Below are 17,473 nucleotides of genomic sequence, written 5' to 3' on the forward strand. Positions count from 1 at the left end.
GTATTAGTAGCACAGGTCAGGACATTTTGGATGAACAAGCTCTGATTAATTTTGAATGATGCCAATATTTAAAGCTATGACACCAGTCAACAACTGTAGAAATTAAACAAAATAATGGGACTTGTTGAAAATTTAACTATTAACAATCATTAAGTGGGGGTGAGGTAAAATAAAGACAACAGTAGTAGTTAAAAATGTTTGGCTTGTGACTGTGAGAAAAATGTTATGGGTTGTTTGAGGAATGCTCTATACTAGTGATGGTGTGATGAAGCTAAACGAAGCAGTGTCATTATCACTGTTCCAATAAAACATAACATTACCACCTACTGACCTCTAAACAACATGGCAGTACTTCATAAGGCTTCATCAGACCATCACTACTCTTCCAACCTTCACCTTAATGATAGAGAATAGGTGTGTGTTACACTGTGATGATGTCCACATTGTTTTGTGTATGAAAATATCACTGACAACTACATAGAGATCATGTTAGACTTTGGGAGCAACACAGCAATAGTGGCAGCATTAAAAATGTGAAGCTTGGGTTCAGCTAAGAAGAAAGTTACAACCAGCACTGATGCATTTGCAGATGAAGACGAATCACGAATGATCACACGGGTTAGCTTTAATTTGGTCTTTGCCAAAAGGGCCGGCGCGGAGGAAGAGGTATGTCTTGTGAATGCCGGGAGTTCATTTAATATATAACAAAGCCCGGAGGTGTGAGCTTTGATCTTCTCTCAGCACAAGTTGTGACTCCATATATGAACTCAGGTGGCTCCTCACACAATAGTGCAACAAAATAACCTAATTTCAAAGGATAAATAAGGAGCTCTTGAAGTCCCTCTAGAATTTAGAAAAAAGAAAGATGAAACAACCGGATCAAATTGTATTATCTTTCCCTCTGGTTGTGTTCATTTTACGCTGGAAAGATGCAGAGTGGTGTTGACTGCAACCTGCCTGCACAGTAAATATCTTGTCTCTTCACAGCACAGGTGTGGTCAGCTCCATTCCAGTGCAATCAATTCAAGATGTCAGAAGAAATTCTTCTTTATTTCATTGCTGTTGAAACTCTACAATCTCATTTATTTGTCAGCAGGTTGAACAAATCTTGAGGCAGGATTCCTGTGACACTTCAAACTGCATTAGTCCATTTTCCTGTGGAGAATGTTTTTGTCAGTCCGCCTGATTCTTCATCTGTTTTGGTCAGTGTTTCACTCACAGAAAGGTTCCAAATTACTCTATATGCTGGAATAAAAGGGACCTGTGTCACTCTGCTATGACAGAAGGAAAGTGATTGCTTGTGCTGTTCTATTTGTTAGAGCCATGTTTCTTCTAGCTCTGCTTTCACAACTACTTCTTATAAAACCAAAACAATATAATTGAAATTGGAATATTGAGTTGCCACTAAGGTAAATTTACCAAAAGGAATTTAAGTACTTAGTAACTAAATATGTTAATTTATATAAAATGTAGTAACTTTATACACTGTTTATACAATAAATAATGTATCCTTTATGTGTTTCACTTATTATGGATAAATATGTCTTGTGCATAATGTGTGTAAACAACACATTCTATTTTAATCAATCAATTAATATATATATATTATATTAATATAATCAATCAAGTGTTATCTGAGGTTCAAGGTGACCAAGATGCCTGAAAACGAATGTGTTAAAAGTATCCCTTGTGTTGTCTTTAGGTCGAAGAGAATGACCTCTACAACTGCATATGTATTTATGAAAGCCAGGGAGGTCGTTCACCTTAAACCCAGAGACAACACAAGTGGTACCCAAAACGCCTCCCGGTCGCATACATTTTTTCTTTTCTATTGTGTTTTTTTCTGTTCTTTTCCTTTCTCTCAATTTGAGTTTGACTGATGGAATTAAGACCAGAGTTAATCTGGGGTATTTCGATTAGACTACTATGCCAGATCAAAAATGAACTGGATGTGTTTTGTTTCTTGTTTATTTACCAAAGTTGATGGACAATTTGTGTGTGAGATTTTGGACTCTAACTGTGTTATGAGATATCAGAGTATTGTTGGTTTTGTATTTGATAGTTCACCCAAAATTCAACTAAGGGATGGGATTATTTTCAGAGTAATCTGTTCTTTTTTAGAGTTATAGGGAGCGACTGGTGCTCACTGTTCTTCGTCATCATCTTCCTCCAAAAAGACAGAAAAACATCCAAATACCTCCATGGTGACTGTCTTTAACGTCCATCATGTATTGATGCCTCGACATGAGAAATTGTTGCAAAAAAAACTTAACGAGAATTTTAAGATTGTTTATGCCAGAAGCTGCCATGCCATCAGCGTAAATGTTGCCAATTCCCACTGACACTTGCAATTCATTTGAATGTGAATAAACGCAAAATATATGGCCTTATTTTTTAGAACAGTTCCTCATTTAAACGCCTTAATGTACTGTGTGTGTCTATCAGACGGAGGACCCACAGTAAATTTGAGTTTATAAAAACGTGCAACTTTATTTTAAGATTGCTTAAATTTACCAACGAAAAATAATCTGTGAGGCACTGAAATTCAATATGGGAAGTAATAAAAGACTGTGAATGACGTTACAAAACTAAAATCCACTTTTCAACACAACTTCAGGCGAGGAGACAACAATGTGAAAACATCCTGGGGCATGTGGTTATAGTGCAGAATGGAGGAGTAACTAAGTTGCAGTGGTTCATGGAGGTCATATAACGTGGCCAAAGTGGATTACGTTTCAAAGAGGTGAGGACAGTCACTTCAGTATTTCAGAAGAATTCTCTTAAATCTTAACAGAACTGAATATCACAGGCAGTTTGAAGAAAATAAGAAGCCACAATCTAATTCCTACATCATTCAATGTTTCCTGTACGAGTGTAATAAAAGCACACTCGGCTGGGAGGACATCACTGACACTGGCGCTATGATATATTGACATATAGTGTGATCTCTCAGGAACAACTATATATTTGTAGTATTACCCAAGTACTCTTTTCTGGTGTTGCAGAATATACAAAAAACATAAAGAGTTATGAAGTGGTAACTGCTTTCATTTCATTTGAAACTAAAACATGTCCAAACATGGAGATAGAGTCGTAGATAGTTTCACTTCGTCCCACTTGAGTCACTGCTTGCACTGGCTGAAGTGGCTGGACATCTTAAAAGAAAACCTATAAAGCCCCTTTAAATGCATACCCACAACAGCATATCTTTCATTCAATGTTTTATAAAAAAGAAGAAAGCTTAGATACAATTTATTCTCATAATTGTCCATAATTATCTAGTCATAAGACCTGCAATGTCACTTGAATGTGTAAGCTTTGGCATTGAAGCCTTCTGATGTCATGTTTTCTTTACCTTCTGTTTTATATTGTTGATCCCCTCTAGGTGTTTTTGTTTAGTGTTTCCCCCATGGCACAGGCAAGCAGGTGTTCACAGCTGGAATGATAGTGTGGTGTTTTCATCCCTCTTCTTAAGGAGCTCCAAACCACGAAGAAACTGCCAGTTGATGGAGTCTCCTGACTAGGTCCTGACACAGCATTCAGATCGCTCCCCCGTTCCTTGTTACTTTGGATTTCTACCTGAATATTTTTCTGATGTTGTCAGCTAGCTCAGGTTTACCAGTGTGATTCTTGTCTCCAGCCGTGCCCAACCCTCCCGTGCTTCTGTTTTTGGATCTACTTTGTATTCATTTTTTGCCTTTATTGAATACGTTTGGGATTAAAAAAAATTTCTAGACATTGACCTTTAACTGCCTTTGCTTATTAGACTTTTTCTGCATTAAGATCCTGTAATTCAAAATAGGTGTACTGTCAAAACAAATATACTATATTGCTGATTCATTGTGTGATTAAATATGTATGTTTAAACAACTTATGCGTGCAAATTTGATTATTCACTTTTTATATTTCTGACTGTTAAATTCGTCATAATGGATCATACCCTAGCACAATGGTGACACATGGCCAGAGTAAGCTGAATAACACAGCATTTAACTCTGGGCAGTCTTTTAATTCTGGATGGTGAATCTTTCCATATCAGTGCTTCGATCTTTGGGTCCATTCGTCATTAAACAATTACATAACGGAAAAATTAAATTTCCCTGTCTGGTTCCTTTTTCTTATCTTTTTTTTTCGTTTCCCACAAAGAGCAGAGTATAGTTATAAAATAGGGCAACACACTAACCAATACTGAATCATCATTTTATCCACTTACTTTTCAGACACAAAGCTCTTTAACAAGCCATATTTCCAACAAAGAAAAGAAAATTGTGCATCACAGCTAATCATTGTAATTAAGTGAGGAAATTATTGAGGGATCAACGATTAGGGACTTCATTTGAGTTTGAGTTACTTTAAACTACAATCTAGTTTTTTACCAGCAGAAATCAAACGGAAACTGCATTGCAACAGTGCTTATACAAATTTTATTATACAATCATATTTTGAAAATATTAATGTATTTTTGAGTTGACAATGACACTGATCTATGCTTAGCCAGTAAGTAAAGTCGCAGGGGCAGCAGCTTCAGCAAAGAGGCCAAGACTTGAGGCCCTGAGAAACTGAGTCTAACTGCAAAACTTTCCTTGGTCTTTCTCATGGTCTATCAAGTGAGATGTCCTGAAAACATCACAAGCTCAAAGTAACATCCAGAGCTGATGATCTGGGCTACTTCACCTGACTCCTCTCAGCTCTATTTCAAGCCTCTCCCACCTAAAATGGTCACTATTTAAGAGAGAGAGTCTATCCAACAGGTTGAGTAATTTCAGCCACTTTTTACCATAATATTGTTTATTTAGTTACTACCCGCAGCTTGTGAGGACAGGATTAATGTAGTTTGACGGCTAGAAAAATAGCTTTCCACTCAACTCCTGTACGTCAGATTGGTGTAACATCTGCATTGCTGACACTGCACCAACCAACCTGTCGATTTTCTGCTGCATTCTTCAGTCGCACTTGACCAGGACCCTTGGATAATTGAACAGTTTTTCCAGTTGGGGCAGGATCTCAACCCTGACCAAGGGAAAAGTAATTAGATCTTCTATTGTTATTGCCTATATTTAATATAATGTATCGGTGTCTTTTGGACTTACATTTACCCACCATAGGATTATCTTTAAGAACAAGAAAATAAATAATTGGGTCATCCGATATATGTTGGCAGAGGAGAGCTGTCTGTATTGTGATGTGGCAGCCATGAATGGAATGATTCATTTGATATAAAAAAGGACCAGGAAGTTCAGTCTATACCGACCTACAAACGGGACACTGTGTACCAGCAAATGATCGGAGATTGGGGGTGTGGATGTTATTCTGGTAGCTAATGGCACTCAGACAACCAACTGTGCGACTAGCACATGTAAGTCTCTGTGGACCTCCAGGGAAATGATTCCTCGGACTAGTAATGAACCTCCAAACCGATCATGCAGACAGGCAACAGAATATTCTCCATGGCGACTCCGGGCTCTCTCTTGTTTGTCACATGTGCCCAGGGTGAAACTGCTCATATTTTTAGAATGCTTGTTCAGAGTCAACTAATTCTAATATTCTTTGGAAAATGCTTTTGTCCAGTGCTGTAAACTCCATAATTCCCAAATCAAGTATGTTCAAGCACTTGGCCTGCCAGAAGTGATATTGTAGCGTTCTGCTGTTCACCTCAGATGAGGAAGCAAATAGCCGTCCCAGTCCTGGTTTTTTTTCCACTACATGGATTTTTGATCATTTTTTTGTCGCTCCGACTTGGAAGAATATACTCTCCTAGAGATATGACATTGCAAGTCTGTTGAGTAGTGTGTTAAGAATGTACCAGTTTGATCTGGTACTGTCAGAAATATGCTCATGTCTAAGAAGTTCCTGTTATTGGACCTGTTAGAAATACAGAGACAATATTAGATATTGATTTACGAATTTAAAACATTCGAAACATAACACATTTACATGTTTTGACTCCTCATATAAATATTTAGAATTTCATGTTTTTATTCCTTTTAAAAATAAATAAAGGATTAGTTAGAGTAGTAGAAGCAGGAACTTCTACCGCTCTTCACTAAAAAATGAACATGCAAATAAATGCCCCTTTTTGTGAACGTTGTGGGTTGGATTAGTTCAGTATTGTCTGCAATTACTTATTTTAGTTATCAACATTTTATTTAATTGAATTCTAATTTTTAATACAGTTTTAATACAGTTTTGTTCAGTTTTTATTGTTGTTATTTAATGAGTTTATGTGATCAATAGTAAAAATAAGTGGCTGGAGGGAAATAAATGTGTTTTTTATCCTCCACCTGGGATTTTATTCTATTCTGTTGTACTGTGGGATTTTATTGTGATGTGACCTAGAGTTTTCTGATGCTTTGCTATTAAATAAAATGTTTTATTATTTGTCAAGTGTGTGTCAACCAGGATCAGAGCAGCTGATTTGTGCGTACGACACCTTCAAACCTGTTGGGAAACCCGCATTTTTATGCTCTTCTGTCGTGGAAAAGTATGAGTGACAGTACTGTTTGTACATGAGGCCCCTGATCTTATTAGCAAAGATAGTTGAAATCCGCATATTAACCATAAAGATGTATAGGTAGAATATTATAGGGACATAGAGATCAAAGATGGGTGGGAGTGGGAGTCTCTTTAGATTTTTAAAGTGGTATTTTGATTGATTTTTAGATATATACAAATAATGGAAACATGGCCACAAGCTTTTACACCACAATGCAGAGCTGTGTTAACATGAGAGAAAAAGGGCCATCTGTACCAAGCGTCTATATGTCTTGCCCTGTTTTGGGGGGCTCAGAGAAAAGTCTGTTTTCTCAAACGAGCTGCTACAAAAGTTCAGAAAATGTGCAACTGCCCACTGAAATGTGACCTTGTGAACATCCACACCGATGATTTTATGTTCATGCTACACCATTTTCTATTTCGACAGCAGCATGTGACATTATCTTCAGCCCGACTACATCAAAGTCCCATCATAGTAAGATAAGTATTACAGCTTTTTGTAAATATGTTTCTTGCTTTTAGTTTTAGGTTTGTACTGTCTGTTGTGCCTTGTTGTTGTTTCTATTAGGTTGTATTTAATATTGTTGCTACTATGTAATGCATCTGTATCTAATCCTTTCTTTTAAGAGCTCTTAAACAGCAACATAGAGTGGCTAGTGTGAAAGGGTAAACACTTTGCGTTGGATTTACTTATTTAGAACTTTGAGGGGTTTAAAGTAATTATTATTTAAATGTGGCACCATGTGTATTTATAATAACAATTCTGCTGTTAGACACTAGAGGGCAATCATTAACAGATCACTTTTAATATTAGTATGTATAATTAATATTCCCTCATTAACAGTCCCTACTTGTTCTTAATTATTTTCACCGGTCACATAGCAACACACGGATGTCTTCATTTCTCAAAGTCAGTCTCCTTAATATGACTTTTTTTTTGTAAGTCAGGCTGGTGCTGCAGTCAACTCACTCGGGAGCTCATTTGGCAGAGCAGCGTGTCACTGGGGAGCTCAGAATGAAAGCCAAACCTAATGGAATCACACACAGCCAAAGCTAACATCTGCCCCAGACTCCAGCTATGACCAGACACTCTCTCATGTCAAAGCAGAAGCAAGTGGCTCCCGGTTTCAAAGCTGTTTTTAAGTTGCAGGTCTTTCACATATTTCTTTCATGGACTTTTGGACCCTTGGCTGCCTGGAAGAATAAAACGTGATGTGCCCTTTCTAAACTAAAAGATGCACAACAATCAACTGCAGGTTTTCTGCTTTTGATGTGTGTTTACCCGCGCTCTGCAAATAATTCTTCCTAAAGGAAACGATATTTTAAAAATAATCTTTTTGTACATGAAACTAATGAGTTATTTCCATGCTTTACAGTAACTAGTGTGTCTCGTTCTGAGAAGACATCAGGTATTTGCGTAAATCATTAAAAGGCTGTATTTTGCGAATGTATACAGCACTAGCTAAAATACCCTGTGTTGCCCGGGTATGAAATACATTTAAAAACTAAATACCCTAATGATAATACTGTACAGAGAGCAAGTGGGAAAAAGAGAATACGCTCAGGCTGATTATTGGTCATAGAATTGCGGAAAAGAGCTTAAATTATGGAAATCATCCTTATTCAATATGTATTAAATATGGTATAAATTTCAGACAAATTGGACCTATTGGAATTTGCATCTCCTTATAATAACGCAAGTCGATTGAATTCTTGATATCTCCATTCCTGAATATGTATAGTTTGAATGTACGCTTTTAACTTCAATTTCAACACAGAACTGGGTATTAAAATGACCAGATTTCTGTTTGTTTGTATGTCAGTTGTATAATTTAAACCTTACTTTACACATCTATATGAATTTCACTGTTAGATGCTCGAAGCTTGTGTGGTATACACTGCTCTACAGTATAGTTATGGTGTCGAGAAGGTTTTTATACAGTTCTAGTGTATCGTTCTATTAGCCATGTACTTACTGTAAATGCACACCCATCACTACCAGAGTACATTGTATTGTAGGATATTCTTACCAAAACTCCCGGAAAATATGCATACTTGACCTGGTCAGTTGAATAATTTATCTCCCCAGAATTCGAAGGCTTCTTAATTACATTCTATATTTATTTTAACATTATATGAAGAACGGTCGCAAAATTTCCCAGATGGATAATAATACTGGCCTGAACATTGTTCTGTACAGTCTTTCACATTCCTGCACTTTCTGACCAGATGGATCGGATGAGTCACATATTCTGTTGATCGATCTATGGCTCTAATCCCAAACTCAATCAACTGAATCAGCAAAAAAATAATTGCTAAGAAGATTAATTAAAGCCCTTGGCCACAAACTCAACATAAAATATATCTTAAGTAACATACATTACTTACATTTTTGCCAAGAAATTGGGCACTTTCTGGTTTCATTTTTATTATGAAGGGAATTAAAATTCAGCACTACTGTTTTTAATAATCAGTTTACCTAAATCAGTAAACATATCCTTATTATTTCCAACTTAAGTGTTTAAAGTAAGTGGATAATGATTTGAGAGGTCCAGTTAGCATAGGGATGGTCTGATGAAGTTTAATGAAGCAGTGTCATTATTTTCAGAGGCCTCTAGATGGCGGTCTCTGCACTATTTCCCTTTGTTTTTAACTGTTTGAACACATGTAACTGCTTTATGAAACTTCATCAGCCCATCACAAGCTTTTATAGCTTAGCTTTGTATATTGTACATAATTATTATAAATCAGATATAGATCTATACATAGATCTACTATATATATAAAGCTCAATATCTGAGCCAGACACTGTAAATGAATCCAAAATAACCAAAATAAAAACTTGCCAATTTTTTTTTTTTTTTGGGGGGGGGGGGGGGGGGGGTAGTAAATTGTTTTCTAGTTTAAATACTATTACTTTTGATCCAAGTACAAGTTTTAGATAGCTCATTCCCAATCCATGACTAACTATTTGTGATTGTTGGTTACATTATTAAATATTATGTCATGAAGTGGCCTCCAATAACATTTGAATGTTATGTCCATATTTTTTTTTTATAAATAATATAAATACTTTTTTTTATCAAATAAATGTTTACTCCTATAATCTTTTCAATTTCTCCTTATAAACTATCACCACCCCAGTGGTAAAAGAGTGTAACTATGTTTTTAAAATGAAACGTCTCTGACACATTGTAGAAAAGCTTATTTTAGTTATTCAGACAAAGTAACGTAGTTAAAAGCATTGTTATTATAAGTTCTCCTTCATGAGGAATGACTGTTTAACATGTTTCGTTTTGACCCCTCACAACATTTACCGTTTAGGTCAATTAGAAAACCTAATGTTCTTTCATAAATGTTGCTATATTCATCATTTAAAGAATAAATATTTTCAAAACTCACAACAATGTGATATTGGATTGCACATCATGGACAGGAGAGTTAAAACAAGGGTGTTGGAAATAAAGGCCACTTCAAAATCAGACCACAGGCTTGTTGGGTAGACCATATTTGTGAAACTTACAAAATATTGTCTGAAATGATCAGATGACAAATCACACGCTTATTCAAAACCATGTATTAAATAAATGTTAAAATGTGCCATTTATAGCGGAATATGTTTTTATTTTCTGGAAACTGCTTTCTATGCTGACAGTGACTAATAGTCTTGCGGCCGTGGGTCTGCACTGCACCATCTGACTGAAGTCCAGGATGTATTCTAGACTTTACCTTAAATTCCATCATCTTCTGATAAGCCAATGCATGTCTCTTTTAGGAAGATTCATGGTCTGCAGAGCATGGAATTGTACTCCATGAAAAGCCCTGTAGGATTTATGTATACACCAACTTAAAGCTGGACAAATAGGAGAAGACAGTAAAATGATAAAAAAATGATATAGCGTTTATATACAGTATATATATATATTTATATATGTATATTTAAAAAGGAAAACATGTTGTTTTGAGCACCATTTTTTGTACATTTTTCTGTCCATACATTTTCTGTCAACATACATTTTTCCCTGTAACTCCAAAAAAGAACAGTTTACTCTGAAAATATTCCCAATCCTTACTCGACATGAGGGTGAATAGAAAAGCAAAATACAGGCTCCACTATTAACACTTAAATCTAACTTTCCTGACTCACTCACGTTTCAAATGATGAAGTCTTTCTCTCTAAGATGCAATAAGTCCGTCATCATGATGATGTTTTGAAAGTATTACTTCATAAATTTTCCCCCTGAAATTAAGCCATGATGAATGTAAATGAGATTTAATCTCCAAAAAAACAAAGCGTTTTCAGTGGGCGGGTCTTATGTTTAAATATTTCAATTAAACAAGACATTTTTACAAACACAGTACAACAGAGGTCCAAGAAATATTTAGGACACACACAAAACTAACACTTTAGTTGACCTTTCAACAAGCTATAGCCTCAGATCAAACCCATGGCCACTCATGACAGTAAACAGACAACAGAGCCAGAGTCAACACTTTCTTAGATTCACAGCGAACCACAGTTCTGCGACACTTGTGATTGAACATGACTTTCTGCTTCTGCCGGGAAAGAATCTGCTCTTAATCCAGATAGTAAAAACGATCTCCCCTCCTTCCATTCTAAGCAACAGTCCGCCTCCACACATTTGCTGAAGGCTCTGGACACAAAAGAGTAAATGGACTGGAGCCAAATGTATGGGACAAGCAGACCACCCCAAAGTCAGTGGAAGACACAAGCTCTTTGGCCTCATGGCCCTCGATCACCAGCCCTCAAGCCCACATTTGTGAGCAGCGGAGCTTGCTGCAGAGGGCATAACTCGATTTCGATAGGGCAATCCGCAGCTTAGACTGGAATACCTCCCTGATGACCAGTGAAAGCGTTCAACAGGCCACACAGTCCATCATGATGTGACTAAGGCAAATGGAACATGTGGTATGTGTGTCTGCGACGTCCATGCCTTCAATGCGAACTCCCAGACATACTTCACTTCCTACCGGCTTAGAGAAAAAGGGGGAAACGAGATTACTTACCTGCCAATTATTGGGCTGTACCCTTATGTGTGGTAAATTAATCTAGTTTTGAGGTAGAACTTCAGATGATTAACCAATAGAAAATATTTTATTACAGTTTTACAATCTGATTTGGCCTTCAAATGCCAAAGTACATTTATACTACTCTATCATCAAACGTCTGAATCTACTGCAAACATGTTAAATTATGTTTTTGATCCATTATTATTAAAAATGTAATAGTATTTTGTTTTTATTGAGAGTGAATTTCAAAATGTTTACTGTGATGGTGAGTCAAAAATAAAACATATTGAAATAATCTGGTGGTTTTAAGAGGATCATGTGTGTGATATATGTGTTTTTTTGTTGATGTTTTTGGTTAGAGAATACATAAACTACATGGCTTCACACTACCATCTTAAACACCTACGACACCATTTTTAACACTTGTAATGTGCATAAGCATATACTCCATTTTTGGGACGTAAATGTTACACTAAATATCAAATAATTTTTATTTATGATTTTCTCTCAATGATAGTAGCCACATACCAGTAGAGTATTTAATAAAATGATTTATAATTGTATTATGTAAATGATGAAATAACAGCTTATTATACAATTAATTGCTGTTTTACAATTAGCACAAATCAATTGGTACCAATTAAAGGATAACTTTTTGGAGAAATAGTAATGTTACATTGACACGTTTACTCAGTGGGCCCAAGTTCCCTACTGTGTCTCTCATTTCGCTCCCATTTCTTACCTTTTCTGCTTTTATTCACTCAATCCATTTTTTCTTCTGTTATCAGAGAAGCGTATTATCCGGGTTGTGATCCACCAAGAAGTGCACCTGCAGGAAATCGTCAATCGACTGCGGTCCAATCCTAAACACATCATCAGCCTCTGGAGATGCATATTTTGTGTGGTGCAGGAATTCAGCTTCAATAGATTACGTTAAAATACAATTTTATAAAGTTTAAATGATGTAATTCAAGGTGTCCCTGGTAATGTCACAGGTAGTTTTTCTTAGTGAAAGGGTGACCTGTTAGCTATTTACCAAAATGAAGAAACAGTAACTATCAGAAGAAAGGGTAGCTTATTCGATAAATAATTCGATGCAAACTAAAATAGATATATATATGTAAGTAAGTAAGTCATTTTTATTTATATATCGCTTTTCCAGACCAGGGTCACAAAGCGCTTAAACAATTAAAAATATACTCAATAAAATATATACTTATATATATATATATATAAAGCATTAAAACCAGAAGTTGAAAAGTATCCATGTAAAACAACAATAATATTGACCTTTGAAAGAGTTATTTTCACTTGATAAAGTAAACTTGAGAATGGAGGAGCAGCAGAGACGCTGCACTGAAAACTTTTTAGTGTGACAGGTTGACAGGCAGTAAGTGCTGCGGAGCTGGAGCTTGATACAGACACTTTAGGTGGACAAATTTGCGAATTCTTCACTAAGTGCCAAGGAGAAACCTAATACACTGAACCTTAAGATGCCAGTTTTCAAAATCTCAATCATACACCAAGTCAATTGTACAAATACATGTTCATTTATTTCACATACATTTTTTTCACTTTTACTTTGAAGTTTTCACAATCTAAATGATCCCACAACAAAATGAGGAACTATCACAACAAATGTCCTACAAGGGAAAAATGATGCAAATGTCAGTTATAAAACTGACATATTTTTTCATTTGGTTTTCTTTTTTCTTTTTGCCATTAAAGGAATAAAAAGAGACACAAAAGGGTGTCAAAAAAGTTGCACCAATACTGACTCAGTATTATCCTCTTCAAAATCATTAGGATATATATATATATCTATATATATATAGATATATATAGATATATCTATATATATATAATTTATTTTTCGTCTGTGGGTCATATGTCAAGTTTGGCTAATAAATCCCATGAATATTGCTATGATGTTTTTTGTTCTTTTCATGTGGGGGTATGACTAAGCACGTATGTGTACTAAAAGAACACGCTGTACACATATGCAAAGTATTGAACATAAGAAATTATGGTCTGCATCATTGATTTCCACTGTGAATAAGCATGGCGCAAGACTAAACAAAGTAGGTTAATAGCTTTGATACAAATTTCCCTCTGTACATGGTTTAGAGAATTCAGATCCACCTAGAAGCAGAAAGGTTATTTTTTAGGGGCATATAAATTTCAAAAAGCAGATAAATTACAACTCTTCCCCTCTTCCTATCATTCCTCAAAGTTCTTGCAATGGTGTAGACGAGTGTTCTTCAGTTTTCTTGATCCGGAGATGTTTGGGAACACAAAGCCACAAACGCTCAGCTACTGCACTTCCCACAGCATTGGGAAGTTCTGTAGTCCGATTTGGGGAAAAAGAACAAAAACATATAATATATTTGGGTTATTCCCAAAGTAGATTCTTGGAATTATAAAACAAGTCACATCATTTTCATGTTAAAACGGCGACCTCCATCTTGCACTTCTGCCGAGTCCACATTGGTGCCGTTGGACTTTGACCGAGGCACGTATTCAACGTCAATGTTGTTTTTATGTTTTCCTTTCCCTCTGCTCCAAACAAAGAGAAGCAGGAAACAAAACAAGACCACTCCCAAGAATGTGAAACATCCCATAGCTGTTGACACTAAAATAGTCTTTAGGTCCCAACCAAGGGTTCCACCAATGGTGCTGTTGGCAGTAGTAGTATTTGGATCCGTGTAGTACTGGGTCCTATTAGCATAAAGTGATCCAAGGCTTTTTACTGCCAAAGAAGTCATTAGGGTGTCATTCCCAGCTGTGTTGGAAGCAAGACAAAGATAAACACCACTGTCTTGCACCTCTGCTGACTTGATCTCTAGCGTGCCGTTGAGATGAACGCTAACCCGGCCATGACTTCTGCTTGTGAGGACCCGTCGACGGGGAGACACCCATGACACAGTGGGTCTTGGGGTCCCCTCTGCACTGCAACGAAGCAATGCCTGTTGGCCCTCGTCCACTGTAATTGTCTGTGTTTTATTCTCTCGAATTCTTGGCTTTGTGCATGTCACGTAATAGGACAGAAGGGCTTCCTTAAACTCTTTAAACGGCCTGCCATGAATCCCCTCTGGTGTGCTGCATTCTGGCTGAGAATCTCCAAAGAAGATGGAGTGTCTTTTCTGTAATATCCACATTAGGCGGCAATCACAAACGAGCGGGTTGTTGTCGATCAAAAGAACTTCCAATGCTTCAGGGGATTGGAAAACTCCCTTTTCCAATGTGTCCAGGCGGTTGTGAGAGACGTTGAGAACCTTAAGACCACGTAGACCCTGGAACGAGTAAGGTTCTATAGCAGTCAGTTGAGCTCCCACTAAATGAAGGTCGCGAAGTCGAATCAGTTCCATCAGCATACCCCCTTCAATGTGCCGAATTCGGTTAAAAGACAGATTCAGGTGTGTCAGGTAGGGAAGATGCTTCAGAGCTTGGTAGGGGAATGAGGACAAATTGGTATTGGTGACGAACAAACTGGTAAGATTCAGACCATGAAGGGTGTTGGCTGGAACATTGTCAAGGGAAGGCCAATGGTCTATCTCTAACGTACGCAGCCGGAACAATTTCTTGAATGAGTAAGGATGCAAAGTGCTGATGCTGAGGTATCGTAGATGGAGGCTGACCAGGTTGTGCAGGTGGGAAAGAGCTTCTGTTGGTACCACAGTGAGGTTGCACCGCTCTAGAGTAAGTATTTCCAAGCTTAAAAGTCCACTGAAAGCACGGTGAGAAATGTAAACCAGGTCATTGTCACCCACTTCAAGGAACTTCAGATTGTGTAAGTCCTGGAACATATAATCCAGGAGTATGACGATTTTGTTGTCACTTATATCCAGCCTCGTGAGATTTGTTAATCCAGTAAAGACCCCAAGAGGAATCAGTTTGATACGATTGCTCTTCAAACTGAGAAAGTGCATGTTGAACAGAGCATTGAAAGCCCCAGGTTCCACGTAACTTATTATATTTCCACTTAGATCGAGTTCTTCAAGGCCAGGAAAAACAAAGAAGTCATCAGGGTTGATCATTGTCAGCTTGTTCTTACTCAGGTCCAGGATTCTAGTCTCGCCGGGAATGCCATCTGGGATGCTGGGCATGCGTTTTCGATGGCAGACAACCGCTTTTGTTTGCGCTGAACACTCACAGCGGGATGGGCAACCCAAGGTGGAACCTACAAAGACTGCCACAAGGGCCAGTCCGAGGAAAGGTTGCCAGCACGAGACTACCGTGTGCAGCATGACTTTGCTTGAACAGTCAACCATTCTGTCACGGTTCTGCAAGAGACAGAGACAGGAAAATGTAATGTCAGTTAACGCAGTTCTCAAGGAACACACATCAGTAAAAAAAGACATCCATGAGAATAGGAGGGTTAAAGTAATTCCGTCTAATTGATGTTAAACAATAAAGTTAATGTCAAATTCAAGAAAAGTGTTGAAATCCAATAACGTTGAGGGTAATCTGATAAGGATTTTTTTTTTCTATTTATATTGTGTTATCTCTGTATCATTGTGTACTTGATATGCTAAACACATCTGATTGGATGAAAATAATATATTTCAGTGACTTCAGTGTGTGAAGAAATCCCATAATACACCAGATTGATGCAGTTATGTGCACAAACATTCACCAGGTGGAAATGATACAGGGGAGAGGACACGCTAGGGATCTGTCCTTATACAGCTATAGTTCTGTAATGATCTCACAAGAGACACTTCCCTCCCTTCACTGCAGATATTTGTCTTAAACTAAGTTTGAGAAACGTGTTTAGACAAACAATATATGCCCAGTTAGGCGGACAAAAAGGCACATGGCTGTATCATGAGGCCATATCTCTCAGTTTGAAAAACAACCAGAAGTTCAGGGATTTTTTTTTTTTGATGCATATATCATATGTGTTTTAATGTCCATTATCAGTGAATGTATTTGTTTCAGACTTAATTAAATTGCCTTGTTTATCCTAAAAAACATTTCAGAAATAAATAAAAGGTCATCTTCTTATGTACTTCACAAGCTAATATATTTATCAGACCAAACAAAAACGCGGTGTCCTTGTCTCCAGAAGCAGACACTTCTTCATGATATTTAAGTTTGAAGTGTTTTGATGCTGCTGGTTGCTGGACTACTGAAAGTCTGAATATCACTTCAGGGTATCATGTCACACAATCATTCCAATGTCAACATACTATATTTAGAAGTGTGAGCAGCACTCTCACTGGTGATATCATAAAATAGACAAAGGAAGAAAAATGCAGGTATTGTCAGAAAAAAGGAAACAAAACTACAAAATGAAGGTTTAACTGCCACGGGAAATTATACGCCATTTCAGTGTCAAAGTAAACCATTGTTCACATCTCTTTAAATACATAAAAAGTTTATGTAATGGCTTTGCACCAATTAACTACTATTTTTTTTAATGATCTAATGGTTCTCTTTTTAAATTTCACCCACTCTTGTGGAAGAACCCAAAGTTTACGGTTAAGAAATAAGTGTCTTGATAGTAATGCATTGTTTTTTAACAGATTTGAACAGATGCAATTTGATTCATTTGCATTCTGCTGTATGTGTTGCCTGCAACCTTTAGTTTCCACCAGCTGGTGTGAATATTTCTGTCTTCTGTCGTCTAAATAATTTAATAATACAAATTCAATAATACAACAGGTTTATAAGTGCAGTAAATGTTTTTAAGCACTAATTATGATTGAGATTCAACTTAATTAATGAACAGTTCTGGTTGTGTCCTTCATGTCTTTCTTACATCCCAAGAGTTTATCAATTATTTAATACAAAAGGAAACAAAAATGTGGTGAAAAAGTGACTCGTCACTTGTTCTTTACAATTAAATGCACTCGACAAGGGAACTCTGTGAAGATAAATAGTTAAATAAAGTAGCTTATTAAAGGCTCCAGCGGAGATTATTCTTAAAGAAAAGTTACCTGACAAG

At 36.8% G+C, this 17,473-nt stretch overlaps 1 protein-coding gene across 1 annotated transcript in view; it reads right to left on the reverse strand.

Moving 5' to 3' along the window:
• Positions 1-13,319: 13,319 nt before the first annotated feature.
• LOC148071507 (leucine-rich repeat and immunoglobulin-like domain-containing nogo receptor-interacting protein 2) overlaps positions 13,320-17,473 on the reverse strand; it is a 177,512-nt gene continuing 173,358 nt past the window's right edge. Inside the window, exon 5 of the mRNA XM_087798710.1 lies at positions 13,320-15,806. Within this exon, the coding sequence (XP_087654836.1) occupies positions 13,953-15,794 (1,842 nt within the window). The 5' untranslated portion in view covers positions 15,795-15,806 and the 3' untranslated portion in view covers positions 13,320-13,952. The remainder of the gene's footprint in view (positions 15,807-17,473) is intronic.

This window comes from Callionymus lyra, chromosome 9 (genome assembly GCF_982586985.1).
Source record: "Callionymus lyra chromosome 9, fCalLyr1.hap1.1, whole genome shotgun sequence".
NCBI classification, from domain to species: domain Eukaryota; kingdom Metazoa; phylum Chordata; class Actinopteri; order Syngnathiformes; family Callionymidae; genus Callionymus; species Callionymus lyra.